We start from the raw sequence: 16,395 nt of genomic DNA on the forward strand, positions 1-16,395 counted from the left end.
GTGCGGCCCGGCTGACTCCAGCGCGCGGCCGGGGGCTCCCGAGGACCTCCCGGGGCCGCAGGGGTCCGCTGGCAGCGGCTGGACGCAGCCCGGGAGCGGAACCGCCTCGTCCCGGCCGAGACCCCGCGAGAAGCACTGCCCGGACGCAGCAAGAGGAGTCGCGGAATTCAGGTTGGAATGGACCAGGAAGCACCACAGCATCATTGAGGTTGGAAAAGTCCAACCACCAGAAGAACCCTCCAGCGCTGGTTCTGGTTTCAGGAGAGACCCTTCCACCGGGGGGAGAGGCTGCAGCGTCCCCGCTGTGCTCAGAGCCCCACACAGCAGCCCCCCGTGCACAGCAGTGTGTGCCAGGAGCAGTGCCAAAGGCAGCGCGAGAGCAGAAAGCAGCAGCCCCGGACTGACCTGGATGCTCCCTGCTGCAGAGGGCTCTGCAGGCGCCCGATAGCAGCAGCCCTTATATCTCCTGACAGAGGAGGAAGTCACTGAGATACCCTGATTGCATCGCGGAGCAGCAGCAATCGCACAGGAAGCAGTCACCTTGGTAACTGCGATGCTCAGAACAGCCCAAAAAATCTGGCACGGGGTCGCTTTCTTCGTTAAACCAGGTTAATGGTGCAGGGCAGCTCCCGTGTACAGTGCAACACCAGGAGCAGGTGACCGCTGCTCCCCAGTGCCCCTCTACAAGGCTCCACATCCAGCCCGCACCTGAGAGGAAGAGGAGGCCCCACACAGCCCTCGTGACACGTTGCAGTGGAACCGACAAAGGCCTCTTGTCCCACCACCTTATCTCAGTGCTTTGGGGGAGGAGAGCGGGAAGCACCTCTCTCTTGCACAAGCTGTTGGCTTTGGATGTGCACAGCGACTCCTCCTGCCAAAAATAACACCGTGCACCTGGAGGGCAGCACCTGTGAGCAGCACGAACCCTCCTCTTGAGCATTCCCCTACTTCAGTGGCCTGGACTTGGAGACCTCAGCATACCCCAGGGGTTGCCAGCAGTGGGTGGCACAGCGGCATATGCCACATGATGTCCCATGCCACATAGTGTCCCATGGCTTCCCCCGCTGAACCACACACTGCAATCAATAGAAACCCACTCTTGTGGAAAAATAAGGTCAATATTTGGCTTTCTGACTGCAGATTGCACAACCTCCAACAGTGACATAGCTGCTGACATGTTGCAGAAGGCAGCACTCTGTTCCAGGCACCCCCACCTGGGGGTGGGCTTGGAGACACCACAGTGCTGGGAGAAAGTGGGCAGCAGGGCAGGGAGATGGGGTAGGAAGGCCTGGGCAGAACAGAAAACCAAACAGAAGGCAGCAATGGCAGACGGGACAGCGGCTCGATCAGGCAGTGCTCACTGAGCAGCCCCTAGGAGGAGTGCGGGGAGCCAGGGCAGCCGCGGGGGCAGCACTGCATGGCCCTGATGGGGTGGGAGGCTCTGCTCACACAACACTCCCAGACACAACATGGGGCTGCGGCCTCATGCAGGGGCCGAGAATCCAGCCTTGACCTTGCCCAGCCGTGCAGCCTGCAGACAAACAGCAGTGGCACAGTGTGTCTCTGTAACTTTATCTGCTCTCTGCCTTTGTCATCAACTGCTGCAAAGCTGCTGAAGTATTGCAGCTGCAGCCGCCACCTCCAGCCTTCGTCTGCTCTGCAGCCACCCAGGGGAAAGGACGCGCACCTGATCTGAGTGTGCTGCATGGGTTCTGAGCACACTGTGGTCGAGGGACAGGCAGCAGAGCCCACACACACCCACCAACAAGACCCTCACACCATGTGCTATAGCAGGCTGGGGGTGTTCTCAGCGCTGCTGCCAGCCTGCATCCCCTGCCCGAGACAGCGCTGCAGGGCCCTGCTGGGAGAGAACTCACTGCCTCTGCCACTCCCAGCCCCTCACTCCTACTGCAGCAGCATGTGGCTCCTGCAGCTCAGCTATGGCTCTGCGGGACACGGGGCAGAGAAGCACATCAAAGGGTCAGGGCTGCTTCTTGTCACGGCATCAAACCCCTGCGGCACAGTACTGAAGCCAGCCAGGAAAAGCATTTCACTGTTTGCTGAGGTCTTGAGTTTAGCTTCACCTGATCAGGACGTGATATGCTTTGTGTGCAATTCCTAAGCTTTCCTGTAACTGTTGTGCCTAATTGTTTCACTCACTGAGTCATATGTTGAAGCTCGCTCTTTGCCATGGTGACACAAGAACCATTAGGTGGGAACACGCTGTGATAACCACACAAAATTGATATCTCATCTGATTATCAGGAGCAGAGCTGGAGCTGGGCATGGAGCTCTAATTGTCATAAGGACATCAAGGCCAGGAACACCAGGAAGGACTTGCCTACTCACAAGCACTGCTGCTGCAGGAGCACAGAGCTGCCAGTGCCGGGGGCAGTGGGGCTCAGCGCAAGCTGCCGGGCACAAGGACGACTGCAGCACTGGGCTCTGGCTGCATATACAGCAGAAGCACAGGGATCCTGGGGCAGCCAGCAGCTCTGCCTGGGCCTGGTCAGTGGCAGCTGTTTTCCCAGAAGGGTCAGGCTTACCCAGGAGCTGCTGTGCCCAGGGGGACCCACTCTGCCAGCACATGGGAGTGCTGAGGTGAGTCCCCAGGAGCCCGTCCCACTGCCAGCCCTGGCACCCCCGCACTGGCTTCGCAGAAGATAAAACCTCTTCCTTTCTTTCAAGAACGCACTACAGCACTGCAGACGCTGACGTGGTGGCTGGTGACCCAGTTTTGCCCAGCTTCAAGAGAAATCTTATCTCCTGTGGTTGGGTGCTAACGCATGGGTAACTCTTATGCGTCTGCCCCGGGCTGCTTTCCTGCGAAACCCAGCTGGTGGGCAAGGGCACACTGACGTGGGCAGCACCAGGCAGCTTACAGAAAACCTTTCCTGTTTCCATGAAGAGGCTGTGCCTGTGAGCACTTCCCTTCTCCCCCTGCTGAGCGATGCTGTGGGAAAGCCCTGGCAGCCAGAGGGTACGGGAAAGCCCCAGGGAGAGCTCTGCAGCACTGATGCTAACCCCAGCCTTCAGCCACCACCCCTACAGCACCGCTCCAGGAGCAGCCACACAGGCAGCAGGGGCCAGAACACAGTGACCAGGCCTGGGAACCCCGGCCAGGGACACGGAGCGGGCGAGCGGGCGGGGCCGGGCCCACGTGCGCGGCTGCTCCGCACCATGTCCTCGCGTGCCGGGGGGGTGACAGGGGCGCCGCGGTTGTGCGCCCGAAGTGGAAAATCCCTCCTGACCCCGGGCGAAGCGCGGAGAACAGAGCCTAGAGGTGCCCGCGTTCTGAGCACCGAGGGCAGCGGTGAACTCCCAGAGCAGATCGCACCGCAACCGGGCCGGGCCGGGCCGGGCCAAAGCCGTACTCCACCCAGCCAGCAGCCGGAAGTGACCTCCCCGCTGAGCGTCACTTCTGGCCGCTTGTGAGGGATCGGGGCGCTTTCACTTCCGGTGTGCCGGCGGAAGGGGGAGCTCCAGTTCCGGGTGAGCGGGTGGTAGGTGTTGTGAGCGGGCGCTGCTCGTCTCGTCCCTTGTCTCGCCGCCACCATGTCAGTCCCCAGCGCTCTCGTGAAGCAGCCGCCCATCCAGTCCACGGCGGGCGCCGTGCCCGTCCGCAATGAGAAGGGTGAGTGGGGGGCGCCGGGAGAAGCGGGGGGGCCCGGGCACGGCGGCCTTGTCAGCGCGGCCCGGTGTCGGCCTGTCTGGTGACGGCCTGCCTGCCCGCAGGCGAGCTGTCTATGGAGAAGGTGAAGGTGAAACGGTATGTGTCGGGAAAGCGGCCCGACTATGCACCCATGGAGTCCTCGGAGGAGGAGGACGAGGAGTTCCAGTTCATCAAGAAGGCAAAGGAGCAGGAGGTGGAGCCCGAAGAGCAGGAGGAGGAGGTCGCCAACGACCCTCGGTTGCGCCGACTGCAGAACCGCATCACTGAGGATGTGGAGGAGCGGTGAGTGCTATGGGGGGCTATGCTCTTCCCCATGTTCCCCCACAGCTTTGCCTTTCTAGGTTCAGGGGGAGGTGCACGCGAGGAATGTGTCTTTTCTTCATATGCCTTGTGGTCCTAGGTCTTACTATAGTCTCATTAAAAACAGATCCCAAGGATTTCTCTTCTTGCAGTCTCCTTGTGTTCAAAGCATCATAGTTGAACTGAGGTTTGTTGCAGGCTGGCAAGACACCGTAAAATTGTGGAGCCTGAAGTGGTTGGAGAGAGCGATTCTGAGGTAGAAGGTGAAGCATGGCGTGTGGAGCGAGAGGACACCAGTGAAGAGGAAGAGGAAGAGATCGATGATGAAGTATGCTCATAGAGCTGAACAGATGTGGCCTAAGGAAGTCCCCTTAGGCCATATCTGGAATTGAATTTTGCACAGACATGTGAAGTGTAGTGGGACTGGGTGAATGTTGGGACCTGAGTCACAGCCAGCCATGGTGTGACTCCAGCTTGTGGGTTATGGGGCACCGCAGAGGTCACCTGCATGCTGAGGAGTGGGCTCGTAACCAGTGAGCTCGACATCATGCTTTCTGTATGGAAGAAGGAAGGAAGTAGTAGTGGGGCTGGTTGGCTGAGTCTGTGTTTGATGTGTCTCCACTAGGAGATTGAGCGTCGGCGTGGAATGATGCGTCAGAGAGCGCAGGAGAGGAAAACTGAGGAGCTAGAAGTGATGGAGCTGGAAGATGAGGGCAGATCTGGAGAAGAGTCAGAGTCAGAGTCTGAGTATGAGGAGTACACAGACAGTGAGGATGAAATGGAGCCTCGTCTCAAACCTGTCTTCATCCGCAAGTAGGTGACACAACTGCATGGGCCAGGTACTGCACAGGAATCGCTGCTCCAGCTCCCACATCAAGGAGGGGCAGTGACTGACCTGGCAGGGCATGGCTGGGTCTGAGTGGCAACAGAGTTCCAACTGGGGACTTTGGGCAGGTGCAGCGCAACAGGAACCAGGCGGTGCACTCTAACACTGTCCACAGCCAGTGGCAGGGTCTCCCATCACCTTCATGCATGTTTGCAGCTATGAGGGGAATGAGTATGGTGGCTCTTGCATGGGCAGCATCAGAAAGGAGAGAGCCTTGGGACTTGGCCCTGCCAGGGAGGGCGTAAGGGCTAACAGGCTGCGGTGTGGGGGCAGAAGTCTGCAATGGCTTGCTGAAAGGCTGATGGCTTTTGTGGTCCTTGCTCACAGGAAGGACCGGATCACAGTTCAGGAGCGAGAAGCAGAAGCCTTGAAGCAGAAGGAGCTAGAACAGGAGGCAAAGAGACTAGCAGAAGAGAGGCGCAAGTACACCCTCAAGGTACTATGGGGCAGGCTGGGGCATGCATGCATGGTAGCCGCTGCAGTGAGCTGAGCTTGGTCCTGGCTTCAGATCGTGGAAGAGGAAGCAAAGAAGGAGCTGGAGGAGAATAAGCGCTCGTTGGCAGCACTTGATGCTCTTGATACAGATGATGAGAATGATGAGGAGGAGTATGAGGCTTGGAAAGTACGTGAGCTGAAGCGCATCAAACGGGATCGTGAAGAACGAGAAGCGTAAGTACTGTCTGCTTAAGGTAGGAGAGTCCCTGCAGTCCCAGGCCCTGCAGAACAGTGGACAGTTGAGGCGTCTCTTCTCAGGCTTTGTTTTGGCAGCATCAGAAACCTCTCTTGAGAAACCACCCTTAAGGTGCTTTACTCCATTGTGGAGTCAGTAAACATACTCCTTTAGAAGGTCCTGGGTGGCAGCAGCTGTCCCATCTTGGGAGGGCACTGGGGGATGCAGGGGCTCAGGGTTTCTCTCCTGCCCAGCATGGAGAAGGAGAAGGCAGAGATCGAGCGGATGCGGAACCTGACAGAGGAGGAGCGCCGTGCTGAGCTGCGAGCCAACGGCAAAGTCATCACCAACAAGGCAGTGAAGGGCAAATACAAGTTCCTGCAGAAGTACTACCACCGTGGCGCCTTCTTCATGGTGAGTGCTCCTGCCAGGCTCGGGGCTGCTTTTGGGGAGCTTTCCCTAGTGGTACCCAGATAAGGGCCAACCACACAGGACAAGAGCTGGCCCTCAGTGGCAGTATGCTGCTGAAGTGACCGAGGTGATCTGAGATGCCTGTCAGGTCTGGCAGGCAGGGTGAGTAAAGACATGAATGCAGTTTGTTAGGGACTTGCTGCAAGGAGCAGCGGTCCCAGAGCAGCTGGTCCTTGGTAGCTCTTCTCCACTTCCGTCTGCTGCTGGCACTTGCTGGAAACTTGCAGTCAATCAGGTGTGTCCTTCCTCTGCAGGATGAAGATGAGGAGGTGTACAAGCGGGACTTCAGCGCCCCTACCCTTGAGGACCACTTCAACAAAACTATCCTGCCCAAAGTCATGCAGGTAGGTGTGTGACAGGCCTGTGCGCTGCGCTGGCAGAGCTGGGGCTGCTCAGCTGGGGCTCATGCGTGCCAAAGGGAAGGAGCAGTGACGTGACAGGGTCCCCTCATCTTACCCAAATGGCTGCTCACAATCTTTCCTGCCTCCCAGGTCAAGAACTTTGGACGCTCAGGACGGACGAAGTACACGCACTTGGTAGACCAGGATACCACCTCGTTTGATTCTGCCTGGGGCCAAGAGAGTGCACAGAACACTAAATTCTTCAAGCAGAAAGCAGCAGGCGTGCGGGATGTCTTTGAGAGACCCTCAGCCAAGAAGCGGAAGACTACTTAGGGGAGCGCACAGGAGGGCATCCTGTAGCTGACTACTGGGCAGAGAGGCACTGCTTTGTCAGCTGCCCAAGAGCCTGGGCAGGAACAGCAGGGACAAAACACTGCACCAGGACTCATGCCACAATGAGCTGTTCCTCTGTGCCCCTGCACTGTGTCCTCCCTGTTGATTTGGTGACAAGATCCATGACTGCTCTGCAGAGACTCAGCAGATTCCATGACTGGCTCTTGTGAAAGATGATATTCAGCCATGCTGAGCAGCCTCATGGTCGTGTCACCATCCCACCAGCCTGAGAGAGCCTCAGCAGCACGAGACCGGCTGCTGACCACAGAAGCACAGCACCCCCTGCTCCAGCATCCCCACCTTCAGAGGAACGAGCAGACGCTTACACCTGTCTGGTCCATAGTATCTCTCTATTCCTTGTACCTTTCCCCATTGTCAGTTTGGATCCTCTTTTGGTTTGAAACAGCTGTGACACTGTCTCCTAACCCTGTTTTCGCAGGGCTTGGCTTTTCTACCTGTACAGTGGGATGGGATTGTTTTGATTAAAGCAGTTGTTTTCTTACAAATTCTGGTAGTGGTGTCTGTTGCGGGGCAGGCCAGGCACTCAGCTACCTTGCTCTGGCCAAGTGCTTCCCCTTACCTCAACGGGGCAGCAACACAGCTGCTGGAGCATCATCCCCCCAGCATCAGCAGCAATGGGCTTGACAAAGGTAAGCTCCCAGAGGTGACACATCACTGATAATCAGGGATCCTGCCCACACTCAAGAGGTGGGCAGAGGCTGAGGGGCAAAGGCAGCAGCTTGTTTCCAGCTGCTCTGCCCAGCTTCCTGCGGTGGGGACAACGTGACAGGAGTTGCTGTCAGGGCAGAGCCACTGCACTAGAGACCAAAAGCCTGCTTTGTGGTAGCCTGACACCCTGTGAGAATCCTGGTCAAGCTCACTGATCTGCAGGCAGGGACCAGCAGTCACACAAATTGCAGAGAAACTGGTGTCACCACCTCATGCCACATGCTGTCCCCATCACCAGGTGCCCTCTGGGATCTGCCCAACAGGGGAAGTGCTTCGTGCTGCATGAACCACAGGGACAGCCCATTCCCACTGGTGCCTTTATTCAATAAGTTAACAAACACCATCTCCAGCCAAGGCCATGTTGCTGCTCCCAGAACAGGGGAGCATAGGGCCAGGGCAGCTGCTCAGCCCATGCTCAGTTGGTGAGGGTGATCAGTGCTTCCACCACGTTGCCCATGTGCTCCCGTAGACTACGCTCTGCAGCTGCCCGTGAGATCTCCATCTCATTCATCTGCAGGGAAACAGCCACAGCTCGGTACAGCAGACATGAAACCACCTCACAAGCCAGAGTGGAAGGGGGAGGCTCAGCTCAGCAGGGGACACCCCACTGCACAGCCCTGTGCCATGGCTGTTTGCCAGAGCGGTTCTAGACACTGGCTACCCCCGAGGTCTGGGACGTGCCGGCACCAACTCAGCTTCCTGCCCCTACTTACAATCAGCTCCAGGTCTTCTTTTTTGATGGTGACTTTGGCCAATTCCTTCTCTCTGTAACCAGAGGCAGAACCGACCACCAGTGAGGGGCAGCTTCATTAGGCCCCAAACCACAGCGACAGTGACTCCGTACAGGAGCACCGCATACACCCCGGGGACCTCCACCCATGGCAGTGGGGCTGTGGCTGTGGAGGGGCAGCAGGAAGCCGAGGCCGAGCCTCTGGAGCCACACGTGGGGAGCGCGGTTACCTCTCCTGCTTTGCTTTCTGCTCGCGGGACCGCCGGTCTCCGATCACCGACATGGCCTGGTGGAACGAGCACAGTCACCTCGGTGCGCGGAACCCGGCGCGTTCCCGAGCAGCCCTCCCCGAGCAGCGCCCGGCCCGCACCGTCTCTAAGTTGGAGCTCTGGATCTCCTTCTCCTCCGCGTAGTCCGTCACCCTTTCCAGGTCCGCCGCTCCGCTGTCGTGTTTCCGCGGCTTCTCGGCCGCCCTTCCTCCCGCCCCATCGCTGCCTCCACCGGAACCATTAGGCTCAGTCTCCAACTCCAGCTCCACATCCCCCTCTGCCGCCATTATACCTCCTCCACGCCTCACTTCCGGCGGAACCAGCGAGAGAGGGGGGGGAAGTGCGTGGGCTAGAGCGACAACTCCTATGGCCGTGAGGAGGACAGAGCGCCCCGCTGCGGCCACGCGGGCCTATGCGCGGCCCCCTAGGCCTTGTATTCCCACAGGCACAGCACAAGGAGCCCCGGCGCCGCCTCAGCTCCCCCCGGCCGCCCCAGGCGAGGCCTCCACGCTTCGTCCTGCCCTGTGCAAGGCATCAGGGCCCATGGCCGGAGGGGATGACCTGTGTCAGACCCTCCACAGTGAGCAGATGGCGGGGCGGGTCAGACTGACAATCCCTTTAATCCCATTAGGGCCCAGCTGAGACAGAACAGGTCATGGCGGGCACGAGGGCGCACGGCCTCCTCCACTTGCTCCTGGGCCAGGTGGGAGCTGGGGCTGGGGGTACTGGGGTGGGGGGTTCGGTTTGGTGCTGACCGTGTTCCCTCCAGTTGTGCTGTGGCTGTGGCCCTGGCAGAGGGCTGCGTGCTTCCACAGGCACTCGCGTCCTCTACACCCTCCTTCACGTCCTGGCCTCTGCCGTGTGCTGCCTCATGCTGTCCCGCACTGTGGCTCAGGCTGTCAGGGAGAAGGTGAGCACAGGAGCAGCAGGGGATGTGGGCTCCTGGGGCTGCTGGGGGAGGAGAGGTGTGCTGGAGGGGCTGGCATACCCCCACCCCAGCCCCTCGCTGCTGTGCCCACAGATGCCATTCTCGGGGGTGCTGTGCCAACACCTGCCTGGCGGCACGGACTGTGCGCAGCTCGTGGGCTCCTCAGCCGTCTATCGGGTCTGCTTCGGCACTGCCTGCTTCCACCTGGCGCAGGCCGCCCTGCTCCTCAACGTGCGCTCCAGTGCTGACTGCCGCGCTCAGCTCCACAACGGGTGCGGGCTGGGATCGGGCCAGGGGCTGTAGGTTCTCTGGGAGCTCCTGGGTGACACAGAGCTGTGTCTCCCTGACGCTTGCTGCCTTGCAGGTTCTGGTTCCTGAAGCTGCTGGTGCTGGTGGGGCTCTGCGCCGCCAGCTTCTTCCTCCCTGAGGACAGCTTCATCCAAGGTGCGACCCCCACCCTGCCCAGGCCAGTGCCTACCTGTGGTCCCATGGCCCCAGCCTCATGCCAGCCTCATCGCTGCCCTCTCCCCTTGCAGCGTGGCACTACACAGGCGTCTGTGGTGGCTTTGCCTTCATCCTCATCCAGCTGGTGCTGATCACTGCCTTCGCGCACACCTGGAACAAGAACTGGTGAGTGCCAGGATGGTTGGGTGGGTGCCTGTGTGCTGCTGGCTCTCACCACTTTCCCGGCAGGCTGACGGGCGCAACACAGGACAAGCGCTGGTACCTGGCTGTGCTGCTGGCCACCACCGCCTTCTACACCCTCGCCTCCGCTGCCTTCTCCTTCCTCTACAAGTACTACACCCACCCGGCCGCCTGCCAGCTCAACAAGGCGCTGCTCACTGTCAACGGCAGCCTCTGCGGCATCATGTCTTTCATCTCCATCACACCCTGTGTGCGGCTCAGTGAGTACCAGAGCACGGCGTGGCATGGCATGGCATAGCTTAGCATGTCACAGTGCTGCCTGCTGGGTTGCAGGGCTGGCTGCATCTTGGGGCCATGAGGGTGGCTGCAGGTTCCCAGCTCAGCACAAGCACATGGGCACCTGGGGAGCATGCAGCTCCCTGGGGCTCCCTCTGGCCCTGTGCTGTGTGCTGGTGCAGGGCTTTGGGCATGGGATCCACCGAAGGGGCTGCCTGGAAGCCACACAAAGCCTCTGACCCCTCTCCTTGCAGAGCAGCCACGATCAGGGCTGCTGCAGTCCTCAATCATCAGCTGCTACGTGATGTACCTCACCTTCTCCGCACTGTCCAGCCGTCCCCCAGAGAAAGGTGAGTGTTCCTACTACCGCAGGCAGCCAGCTGCTGAAGTGTGAGCCCGCTCTCACCTCAGCCTCCCTGCAGTGCTCTACAAGGGGCAGAATCTCACCGTCTGCTTCCCGGGCATCCGGCAGGATGAGATGCAAACAGAGGACACCACAGTCGCCATCCTGGGGGCTGCCATCATGTACGCCTGTGTGCTCTTTGCATGGTGCGTGTACCCACAGCGTGGGGGGCAAGGGTAGTTGGCTCGTCACAGCGCTGTGCTTTCTGGGCACTGCTTGCCTTGCAGGCACCACATGGGGACCCTGTCCCTAGCCCATGGCATAACCAGCAGAGCTGGGGTTGTGCCCAAGGGCATGTGTAGGTGGGCAGCCTGGTGTCCCCAGGCCAAGCACAGCAGATCTTTTGCTGCCGTGATGATCCCAGGCGCCAGATACAAGGGTGGGCAGGGGCCCTGGCATAGATCCTTGTGTTACACTTTTCTGTCTCTCTCTCATGCACAGTAACGAAGCCTCCTATCTTGCTGAGGTCTTTGGCCCCCTCTGGATGGTCAAAGTCTACAGCTTTGAGTTTAAAGTGAGTACCCCCATCTATGGCCCATGTCCTCCTGCCACCCACACCCAGATGCAGCACCCAGAGTCCTCCTGAGCCCCAGGTCCAGCCCCAGGCCTGGGGCACAGGAGAGTTTGTCCAGCTGAGCTGGGGGCTTTCCTGTGCACACCCCATCTATGCTAGCTCATTGCAGCCAGACAGCCCTGGCTCAGTCCAGATGCTGTGGCGCTTCTGGAGCAGGGGCTGTCGTGGAGATGAGTGTCACAGGTCACTGCCTGATCTCCCTTCACCATCTCGTTTCCCTGTCTCTCTCCACAGAAACCCTCTTGTTGCTTCTGCTGTCCAGAGAAGATGGAGGAGGAGCTGAGAGGTGGGTGCAGGATGGGTGCAAGTGGGTGAGGAAGAGACTGTAGTAACACACAGCCTTGGGTGCCTGTGTGAGATGCTGGAGGTGTTGGTGAGGACAGGGTGCAGGAGCTGCCATCACCCTGCACTCCCTCAGGTGCTGATCAGGAACAGACATGTGAGCAAGAGGAGGAGCCTGCCGGAGGACAGTGTGTTTTCCAGGATGAGCGAGACCGTGTGGTCTACAGCTACTCAGCCTTCCACTTTGTCTTCTTCCTCGCCTCACTTTATGTCATGATGACCCTCACCAACTGGTTCAGGTAGGGCCTACACTGCTGGCCACCCCATGGTCCTTGCTCTGTTTCCCTATTGCTAACGTAGCACCCACCGCAGGCTGCCCCACCCGCTCCGTCACCCAGCCAGGTCTGACCTGCTCCCTGTGTGGCTGCAGCCACCAGGTGCTTGTCACCAGAGCAGGCCAGTGTCACTGACCTGGCCATGTGCTGGGTAAGCCCTGCACTCACAGGCCTGCACCACTTCACTCAACATCCTCTGCCAAAAGCACCTGGTGCTGCTGCAAGACAGGCTGAGGTCCATGGGGTTGGGGTCTCCAGAGCAGGCAGGACATGGCCAGAGACATGCAGCCGCTGGGGCTGGGGGAACCTGGCAGCTGCAGGTGATGCCGCATCCCACACACACCAGTATCTCCCTAGTACTCAGTGGCTGCCCTCTCCCCGCAGCTATGAGAGTGCAGTGCTGGAGACCACCTTCACACATGGCAGCTGGTCGACGTTCTGGGTGAAGGTGGCCTCGTGCTGGGCCTGCGTCCTGCTCTACCTGTGGCTGCTGCTGAGCCCTCTCTGCCTCCGTGGCTCCCCACAGCACCGGCGGAACAGCCCAGCCCTGCGCATTGTGCGGCGGCGACGTGCCCCACACCGCATCAGTGTCTCCACCTAGTCCCTGCTGGGATGGACTGCACCTGGCCCCATGCATGGTCCTTGCCATGCCGCGTGCCTGGGCCCTGGCCTCACTGGTCCCCCAGCTGCTGCTCACCCCATGTCTGAGGAAAAGATGTCATCTGAGCGCAGGAAGAGGACCCAGGAGGTGAAAGCTCTGCTGCATCAGCTCCAGGGACACATCCTGTGCTGAGCTGGAGCCATCTAGGGCCATCCCGAGCCTGCCTGGGTGGCAGGTACTCAGTTTCGGCTGCTGCGGCACTCCAGCCATGGAGGCAGCTCCTGCCCATGCGCCTGGCTGCCACCCCCCTGCCTTGGCCCAGGCCTGGTGGGGAGCAGCGCTGTGCTCCGTCTGCTGCTGTGCGTCAGCTCACCCGCCTGGCAGCGTGGGTATTGTAAATAGCTCCGTAAATACATTTTTTTTAACACACCTGAGCCTGTGCCGCCTGTTCCACGTGCATGCAGCGGCCATGGGGCTGGGAACACCCCGGCGCCAGCCCCAGTTGTTGCAGCAGCAGCAGCTCCCGGGGCCGCAGTTTCACCGCTCCGGACAGAACCGTCCCTTTGCCCGCTCGGCTCCCTGTGACCGAGCCCCGCCCCGTGGAGGAGGGACGCACACAGCCCGTGGCACCTGCTCGCGCCCAGAGCGAGCCGAGAGGGGCCGGGGCGCGGGGGCCGTTAGGGCGGAGTACCGCCACGGCCGCAGGAATGCGGGCCGGCCCCGGGCCCCCGCCCCGCCCGCAGAGCAAACACGGCGGGGCCCGGCGGCACCGCGTGGTTCTGCGCCCGACGGGGGCCCCGTGCGGCGGCAGCTCCGGCCGGGTTCCGCTGCCCGTAGGCACCCCGACGGGGAGGGCCCGGCAGCGCGGCCCCGTTTCGCCGGGAGCGGCGGTGCGGGCGGCTGTCCCGTTCCCCCCGGCCATGAAGGGGCGCGGGCGCGGGCGCGGCGCGGGCGTCGCGCGGCTGCAGCAGCGGCTCGGGGACGCCACGCAAGTACGAGCGCGGGGCTGGGGGCGGCTGCAGCTCCGGGCTGTGCCGCCGGAGCCATCGGGACTCTCCCCGCCAGGAGAACGCGCGGCTGCGGCTCAGCCTGCTGCGGTCCGAGGCCGGCGTGTCCCAGCTGCAGGCGGAGCTGGAGCGGCTGCGGGAGGACCTCTGTCGGCGGGCGCAGCGGCGCAGAAGGTGGCACTGGGGGAAGGGGGGCGAGGCGAGACCCCAGCCCCGGGCACTGCTCCGGCCCTGCCCTGCCCCGAGGTCCCCACGGGTGCCCCCCCAGGGACGGCCCTGCGCTGCCCTTCGGTCGGGGGGGGGCGCGGGGGGCTCAGTCGGGAAGCGCTGCCTGCTCCGTCGTGCCGCGAACGCTGGCAGCCGTCGGGAAACTCCCGCGGAGCCGCTGGCACGTCCCTCCCGGCCCGCTGCTACCCCCTACCCCTCGGTGACACCGCGCGTCCCGGAGCTGTCCCAGCGCTTCCGCCACCCCGAAACGAGGGAACGAGTGAGGCGGGAAGGACGCGGGCAGCCCCCGGTGTCGGCTCTGCCCTGAGGACGCTGTTTCTCCGCAGAGAGCAGCAGGCGCTGCGGGAGCTGTCGGAGGAGCACCTGGCCTTCACGAGCTACGTCAGGATGCTGCAGTACGTCGGGGTTTGGAGGGCAGGAGGCGTCGCGGGGATCGGCCCGGACACGCTCCTCCCCCGGTGCCGACCTGGTCTTAGGCTGCCGCTCTGGGCAGGTCGACGAACGGAATCCTACGGGAGAGCAACAGGAGCCTGCGCTCAGCCCTGCTGCTAGGCTCCTGGAGGGGCCCTGGAGCGGTGAGCACTGGGGGGGTGGGTGGGAGGGGGCGGCAGGGATGCTGCCGGCGGAGCCCCCCTACAACCTGCCCTGCAGCTCGGGGGCTGGAGCTGGGGACCCCCGGAGACCCCAGTGCCGGCAACAGCAGAGCCCCCCGGGAGCCCATCAATGCCAACACCCCGACCCCGCAGCCCCAAGCCCCTGTTCGGCCATGCAGCCCCCTCACACAGCCTCCCCAAGTGCACCCGCAGCAGGTGAAAAGCAAATGCAGAGGAGCAGGAACAGCTGTAGCCGCCCCTTCCTGAACACCGGTCTGGGCACAGGTTTGGGGGGACAGCTCCTTGTGCCCCTGTCTCCCCACCACGGGCCCCCGGCAGAGCTCAGCCTCCAGCGTGGACACAGCCTCACCCCATGACGCCGGCAGCTGGAGCTCAGAGGATGCATGTTCTGCCAGCCCTGGTCAGGGCACCCAGGTGCAGCCCCCGCCCCCAGCCCCACCCGACCCAGAGGCTCAGGTGCCTCACCGTGAGATCCGCCACCCTGCAGGACCCCCAGGCAGGCGAAGTGGAGAGGTGCTGCCACCCTGCACAACACTGCTGCAAGAGGAAGCTCTCTGCCTTTGCACCGGAGGTACGCAGCAACACCCCATCCGGCGCACACAGCCCAGCTGGGTGGGGAGCGGAGACCCCCCCGGCACTGACGACCTAACACCTTCCTTCATCTCCCCAGGGGTCTGGCATAGGAGAGCAGCCCACAGCCCCCAACCCCGTCTACCGGCTGATGCTGGCAGGGGACAGCGGTGCAGGCAAGTCCAGCTTCCTGCTGCGCCTTTGCAGGAATGAGTTCCGAGGTGACATCTCCTCCACATTAGGTACCGGGGCTGGGACAGGGGGGCTGGGATACAGGGAGTGGGGCCTGACAGCTCCCCCGGGCAGGGGTGGACTTCCAGGTGAAGCAGCTGCTGGTGGATGGGGAGCAAACCACGCTGCAGATCTGGGACACTGCCGGGCAGGAGAGGTGAGCAGGGCAGCACCGACCACTCCCCGCAGCCAGGTCTCTGCTGCAGGCCTGGCCCCGCACAGCCCCCACACCGTGGCAGTGACACCCCTGGCTCCAGGTACCGGAGCATCGCCCGCTCCTATTTCCATAAGGCCCACGGCGTGCTGCTCCTCTACGACATCAGCTCCCAGAGCAGCTTCCTCAGCGTCCGCCAGTGGATCGAGGACATCGAGGTAACGGGAGCGACCCAACAGCCCCTGCAGAGCAGGGCTCGAGCCTCGGGGCGTGCCCGGGGAGGATCCCGGTGCAGCGCGGGCAAAACAAGAGGCAGCTGGAACGTGGGCGGAGCCCCGGGGCGGGCAGCTTTAGGTAGAACGGCAGAACCCCGAGCTGCCCCCGCTCCTACAGGGCGCCGGGACCGTGCTGCCGCTCATGCTGGTGGGCAACAAGAGCGACCTGCGGGCCGGCCTGCCGGAGGCGGCGGGGGTCTGCACAGCCCAGGGACAGAGGCTGGCTATGGTGAGCAGCTGCTTCTGGGGGCAGCCCCCGGAGGCCGAGCCCCCCCGACTCCAGCCGCTCTCCATCCAGGCCCACAACTGCCTCTTCTGCGAGACCAGCGCCAAGGACGGCACGAACGTGGTGGAGGCCGTGCTGCATCTTGCCCGGTGAGCAGCACTGCGGGCAGGGGGCACCGCACGGGCCGGGGGCGGCGGGCCCGGGTGACGCTGCGCCTCGGCCCCGCAGAGCAGTGAAGAGGACGGCGGCCTCCGGCAGCGGCGCCCGCCTGGATCTCAGCATCCCTCCCCCGCGAACCGCCGCGGGCTGCTGCAGGGCCTGATGCGGGAGGAGCTCCGCGGCCATCGCCTTCCGCGTCACCCCCTCTCATCCCCGCCGCGATTCCAGGCCCTCACTACAGCCGCTGCCACCGTATCCGCAGTGCTCCGCTGCCTTCATTCCTCGGGGCTTCCAGAGCGACCCCTCCCGGCTCCGGCGTTCCCCTCGGGGCTTCCAGAGCCGGGGCCGCGGAGACCCCGCAGCGCCAATTCCTCCCCCGACCCCGATCTCTGTGTCTCACCCTGAGGACACTCTCCCGGTCCCCG

General features: G+C 62.3%; 5 protein-coding genes and 1 long non-coding RNA gene across 17 annotated transcripts in view; 3 read left to right on the top strand and 3 right to left on the bottom strand.

Moving 5' to 3' along the window:
- FURIN (furin, paired basic amino acid cleaving enzyme) overlaps positions 1-714 on the bottom strand; it is a 12,917-nt gene extending 12,203 nt beyond the window's left edge. The window contains exon 1 of the mRNA XM_021407359.1: positions 406-714. The gene's annotated coding sequence lies outside the window, so the exon portion shown is untranslated. The remainder of the gene's footprint in view (positions 1-405) is intronic.
- On the top strand, positions 3,449-7,240 carry MFAP1 (microfibril associated protein 1). The gene is made up of 9 exons (XM_021407373.1): positions 3,449-3,634; positions 3,736-3,955; positions 4,172-4,301; positions 4,599-4,786; positions 5,187-5,295; positions 5,368-5,528; positions 5,784-5,943; positions 6,255-6,344; positions 6,492-7,240. The coding sequence occupies exons 1-9, from the start codon at positions 3,556-3,558 to the stop codon at positions 6,672-6,674; spliced, it is 1,320 nt and encodes a 439-aa protein (XP_021263048.1). The 5' UTR covers positions 3,449-3,555; the 3' UTR covers positions 6,675-7,240.
- HYPK (huntingtin interacting protein K) lies at positions 7,767-8,804 on the bottom strand. Its single transcript, XM_021407374.1, has 4 exons — positions 8,564-8,804; positions 8,424-8,479; positions 8,177-8,228; positions 7,767-7,974 (listed from the first exon to the last, which is right to left on the bottom strand). Exons 1-4 carry the CDS (start codon positions 8,747-8,749, stop codon positions 7,879-7,881), a joined length of 390 nt encoding a protein of 129 aa, XP_021263049.1. The 5' UTR covers positions 8,750-8,804; the 3' UTR covers positions 7,767-7,878.
- On the top strand, positions 8,954-12,930 carry SERINC4 (serine incorporator 4). Of its 3 annotated transcripts, XM_021407372.1 has the most exons (12): positions 8,954-9,165; positions 9,232-9,372; positions 9,484-9,662; positions 9,755-9,834; positions 9,927-10,020; positions 10,084-10,295; positions 10,566-10,661; positions 10,734-10,860; positions 11,156-11,228; positions 11,523-11,574; positions 11,707-11,869; positions 12,432-12,930. In XM_021407372.1, the coding sequence occupies exons 1-12, from the start codon at positions 9,118-9,120 to the stop codon at positions 12,655-12,657; spliced, it is 1,491 nt and encodes a 496-aa protein (XP_021263047.1). In that variant the 5' UTR covers positions 8,954-9,117; the 3' UTR covers positions 12,658-12,930. The 3 variants fall into 3 exon arrangements, 2 of the variants coding, with proteins under 2 accessions (XP_021263047.1, XP_021263046.1); XM_021407371.1 differs by having other exon boundaries at positions 9,232-9,662; XR_002441811.1 differs by having other exon boundaries at positions 9,232-9,662; positions 11,523-11,869; positions 12,290-12,571.
- Positions 9,572-13,075, bottom strand: LOC110403730. Its single transcript, XR_002441813.1, has 3 exons — positions 12,937-13,075; positions 9,869-10,017; positions 9,572-9,708 (listed from the first exon to the last, which is right to left on the bottom strand). It is a non-coding gene; the product is annotated as an uncharacterized LOC110403730 (long non-coding RNA).
- LOC110403725 (ras and EF-hand domain-containing protein-like) lies at positions 12,938-16,389 on the top strand. 10 transcript variants are annotated; one of them, XM_021407370.1, is made up of 11 exons: positions 12,938-13,498; positions 13,572-13,687; positions 14,068-14,136; positions 14,235-14,316; positions 14,620-14,769; positions 14,843-14,926; positions 15,026-15,313; positions 15,448-15,528; positions 15,704-15,814; positions 15,884-15,960; positions 16,040-16,225. In XM_021407370.1, the coding sequence occupies exons 1-11, from the start codon at positions 12,965-12,967 to the stop codon at positions 16,131-16,133; spliced, it is 1,686 nt and encodes a 561-aa protein (XP_021263045.1). In that variant the 5' UTR covers positions 12,938-12,964; the 3' UTR covers positions 16,134-16,225. The 10 variants fall into 10 exon arrangements, with proteins under 10 accessions (XP_021263045.1, XP_021263042.1, XP_021263044.1 ...); XM_021407367.1 differs by having other exon boundaries at positions 15,026-15,167; positions 15,232-15,313; positions 15,414-15,528; positions 15,704-15,960; XM_021407369.1 differs by having other exon boundaries at positions 15,026-15,167; positions 15,232-15,313; positions 15,884-16,225.

This window comes from Numida meleagris, chromosome 9, assembly GCF_002078875.1.
Source record: "Numida meleagris isolate 19003 breed g44 Domestic line chromosome 9, NumMel1.0, whole genome shotgun sequence".
Lineage (NCBI taxonomy): Eukaryota > Metazoa > Chordata > Aves > Galliformes > Numididae > Numida > Numida meleagris.

Bases quoted from the DNA above. Each gene is read 5' to 3' on its own strand.
- HYPK (XM_021407374.1), bottom strand. From the start codon at position 8,749: ATGGCGGCAGAGGGGGATGTGGAGCTGGAGTTGGAGACTGAGCCTAAT. The intron at 8,480-8,563 runs GTGCGGGCCGGG...TCGTTCCACCAG, and splicing joins AGAGCTCCAACTTAGAGACG to GCCATGTCGGTGATCGGAGA. The intron at 8,229-8,423 runs GTAACCGCGCTC...CTCTGGTTACAG, and splicing joins CAGAAAGCAAAGCAGGAGAG to AGAGAAGGAATTGGCCAAAG.
- LOC110403725 (XM_021407361.1), top strand. From the start codon at position 12,965: ATGCAGCGGCCATGGGGCTGGGAACACCCCGGCGCCAGCCCCAGTTGT. The intron at 14,317-14,619 runs GTGAGCACTGGG...GTCTGGGCACAG, and splicing joins CCTGGAGGGGCCCTGGAGCG to GTTTGGGGGGACAGCTCCTT. The intron at 14,927-15,025 runs GTACGCAGCAAC...TCATCTCCCCAG, and splicing joins TCTCTGCCTTTGCACCGGAG to GGGTCTGGCATAGGAGAGCA.
- SERINC4 (XM_021407371.1), top strand. From the start codon at position 9,118: ATGGCGGGCACGAGGGCGCACGGCCTCCTCCACTTGCTCCTGGGCCAG. The intron at 9,835-9,926 runs GTGCGACCCCCA...CTCCCCTTGCAG, and splicing joins TGAGGACAGCTTCATCCAAG to CGTGGCACTACACAGGCGTC. The intron at 10,296-10,565 runs GTGAGTACCAGA...CTCTCCTTGCAG, and splicing joins CACACCCTGTGTGCGGCTCA to AGCAGCCACGATCAGGGCTG.
- MFAP1 (XM_021407373.1), top strand. From the start codon at position 3,556: ATGTCAGTCCCCAGCGCTCTCGTGAAGCAGCCGCCCATCCAGTCCACG. The intron at 5,296-5,367 runs GTACTATGGGGC...TCCTGGCTTCAG, and splicing joins GGCGCAAGTACACCCTCAAG to ATCGTGGAAGAGGAAGCAAA. The intron at 5,944-6,254 runs GTGAGTGCTCCT...CTTCCTCTGCAG, and splicing joins ACCGTGGCGCCTTCTTCATG to GATGAAGATGAGGAGGTGTA.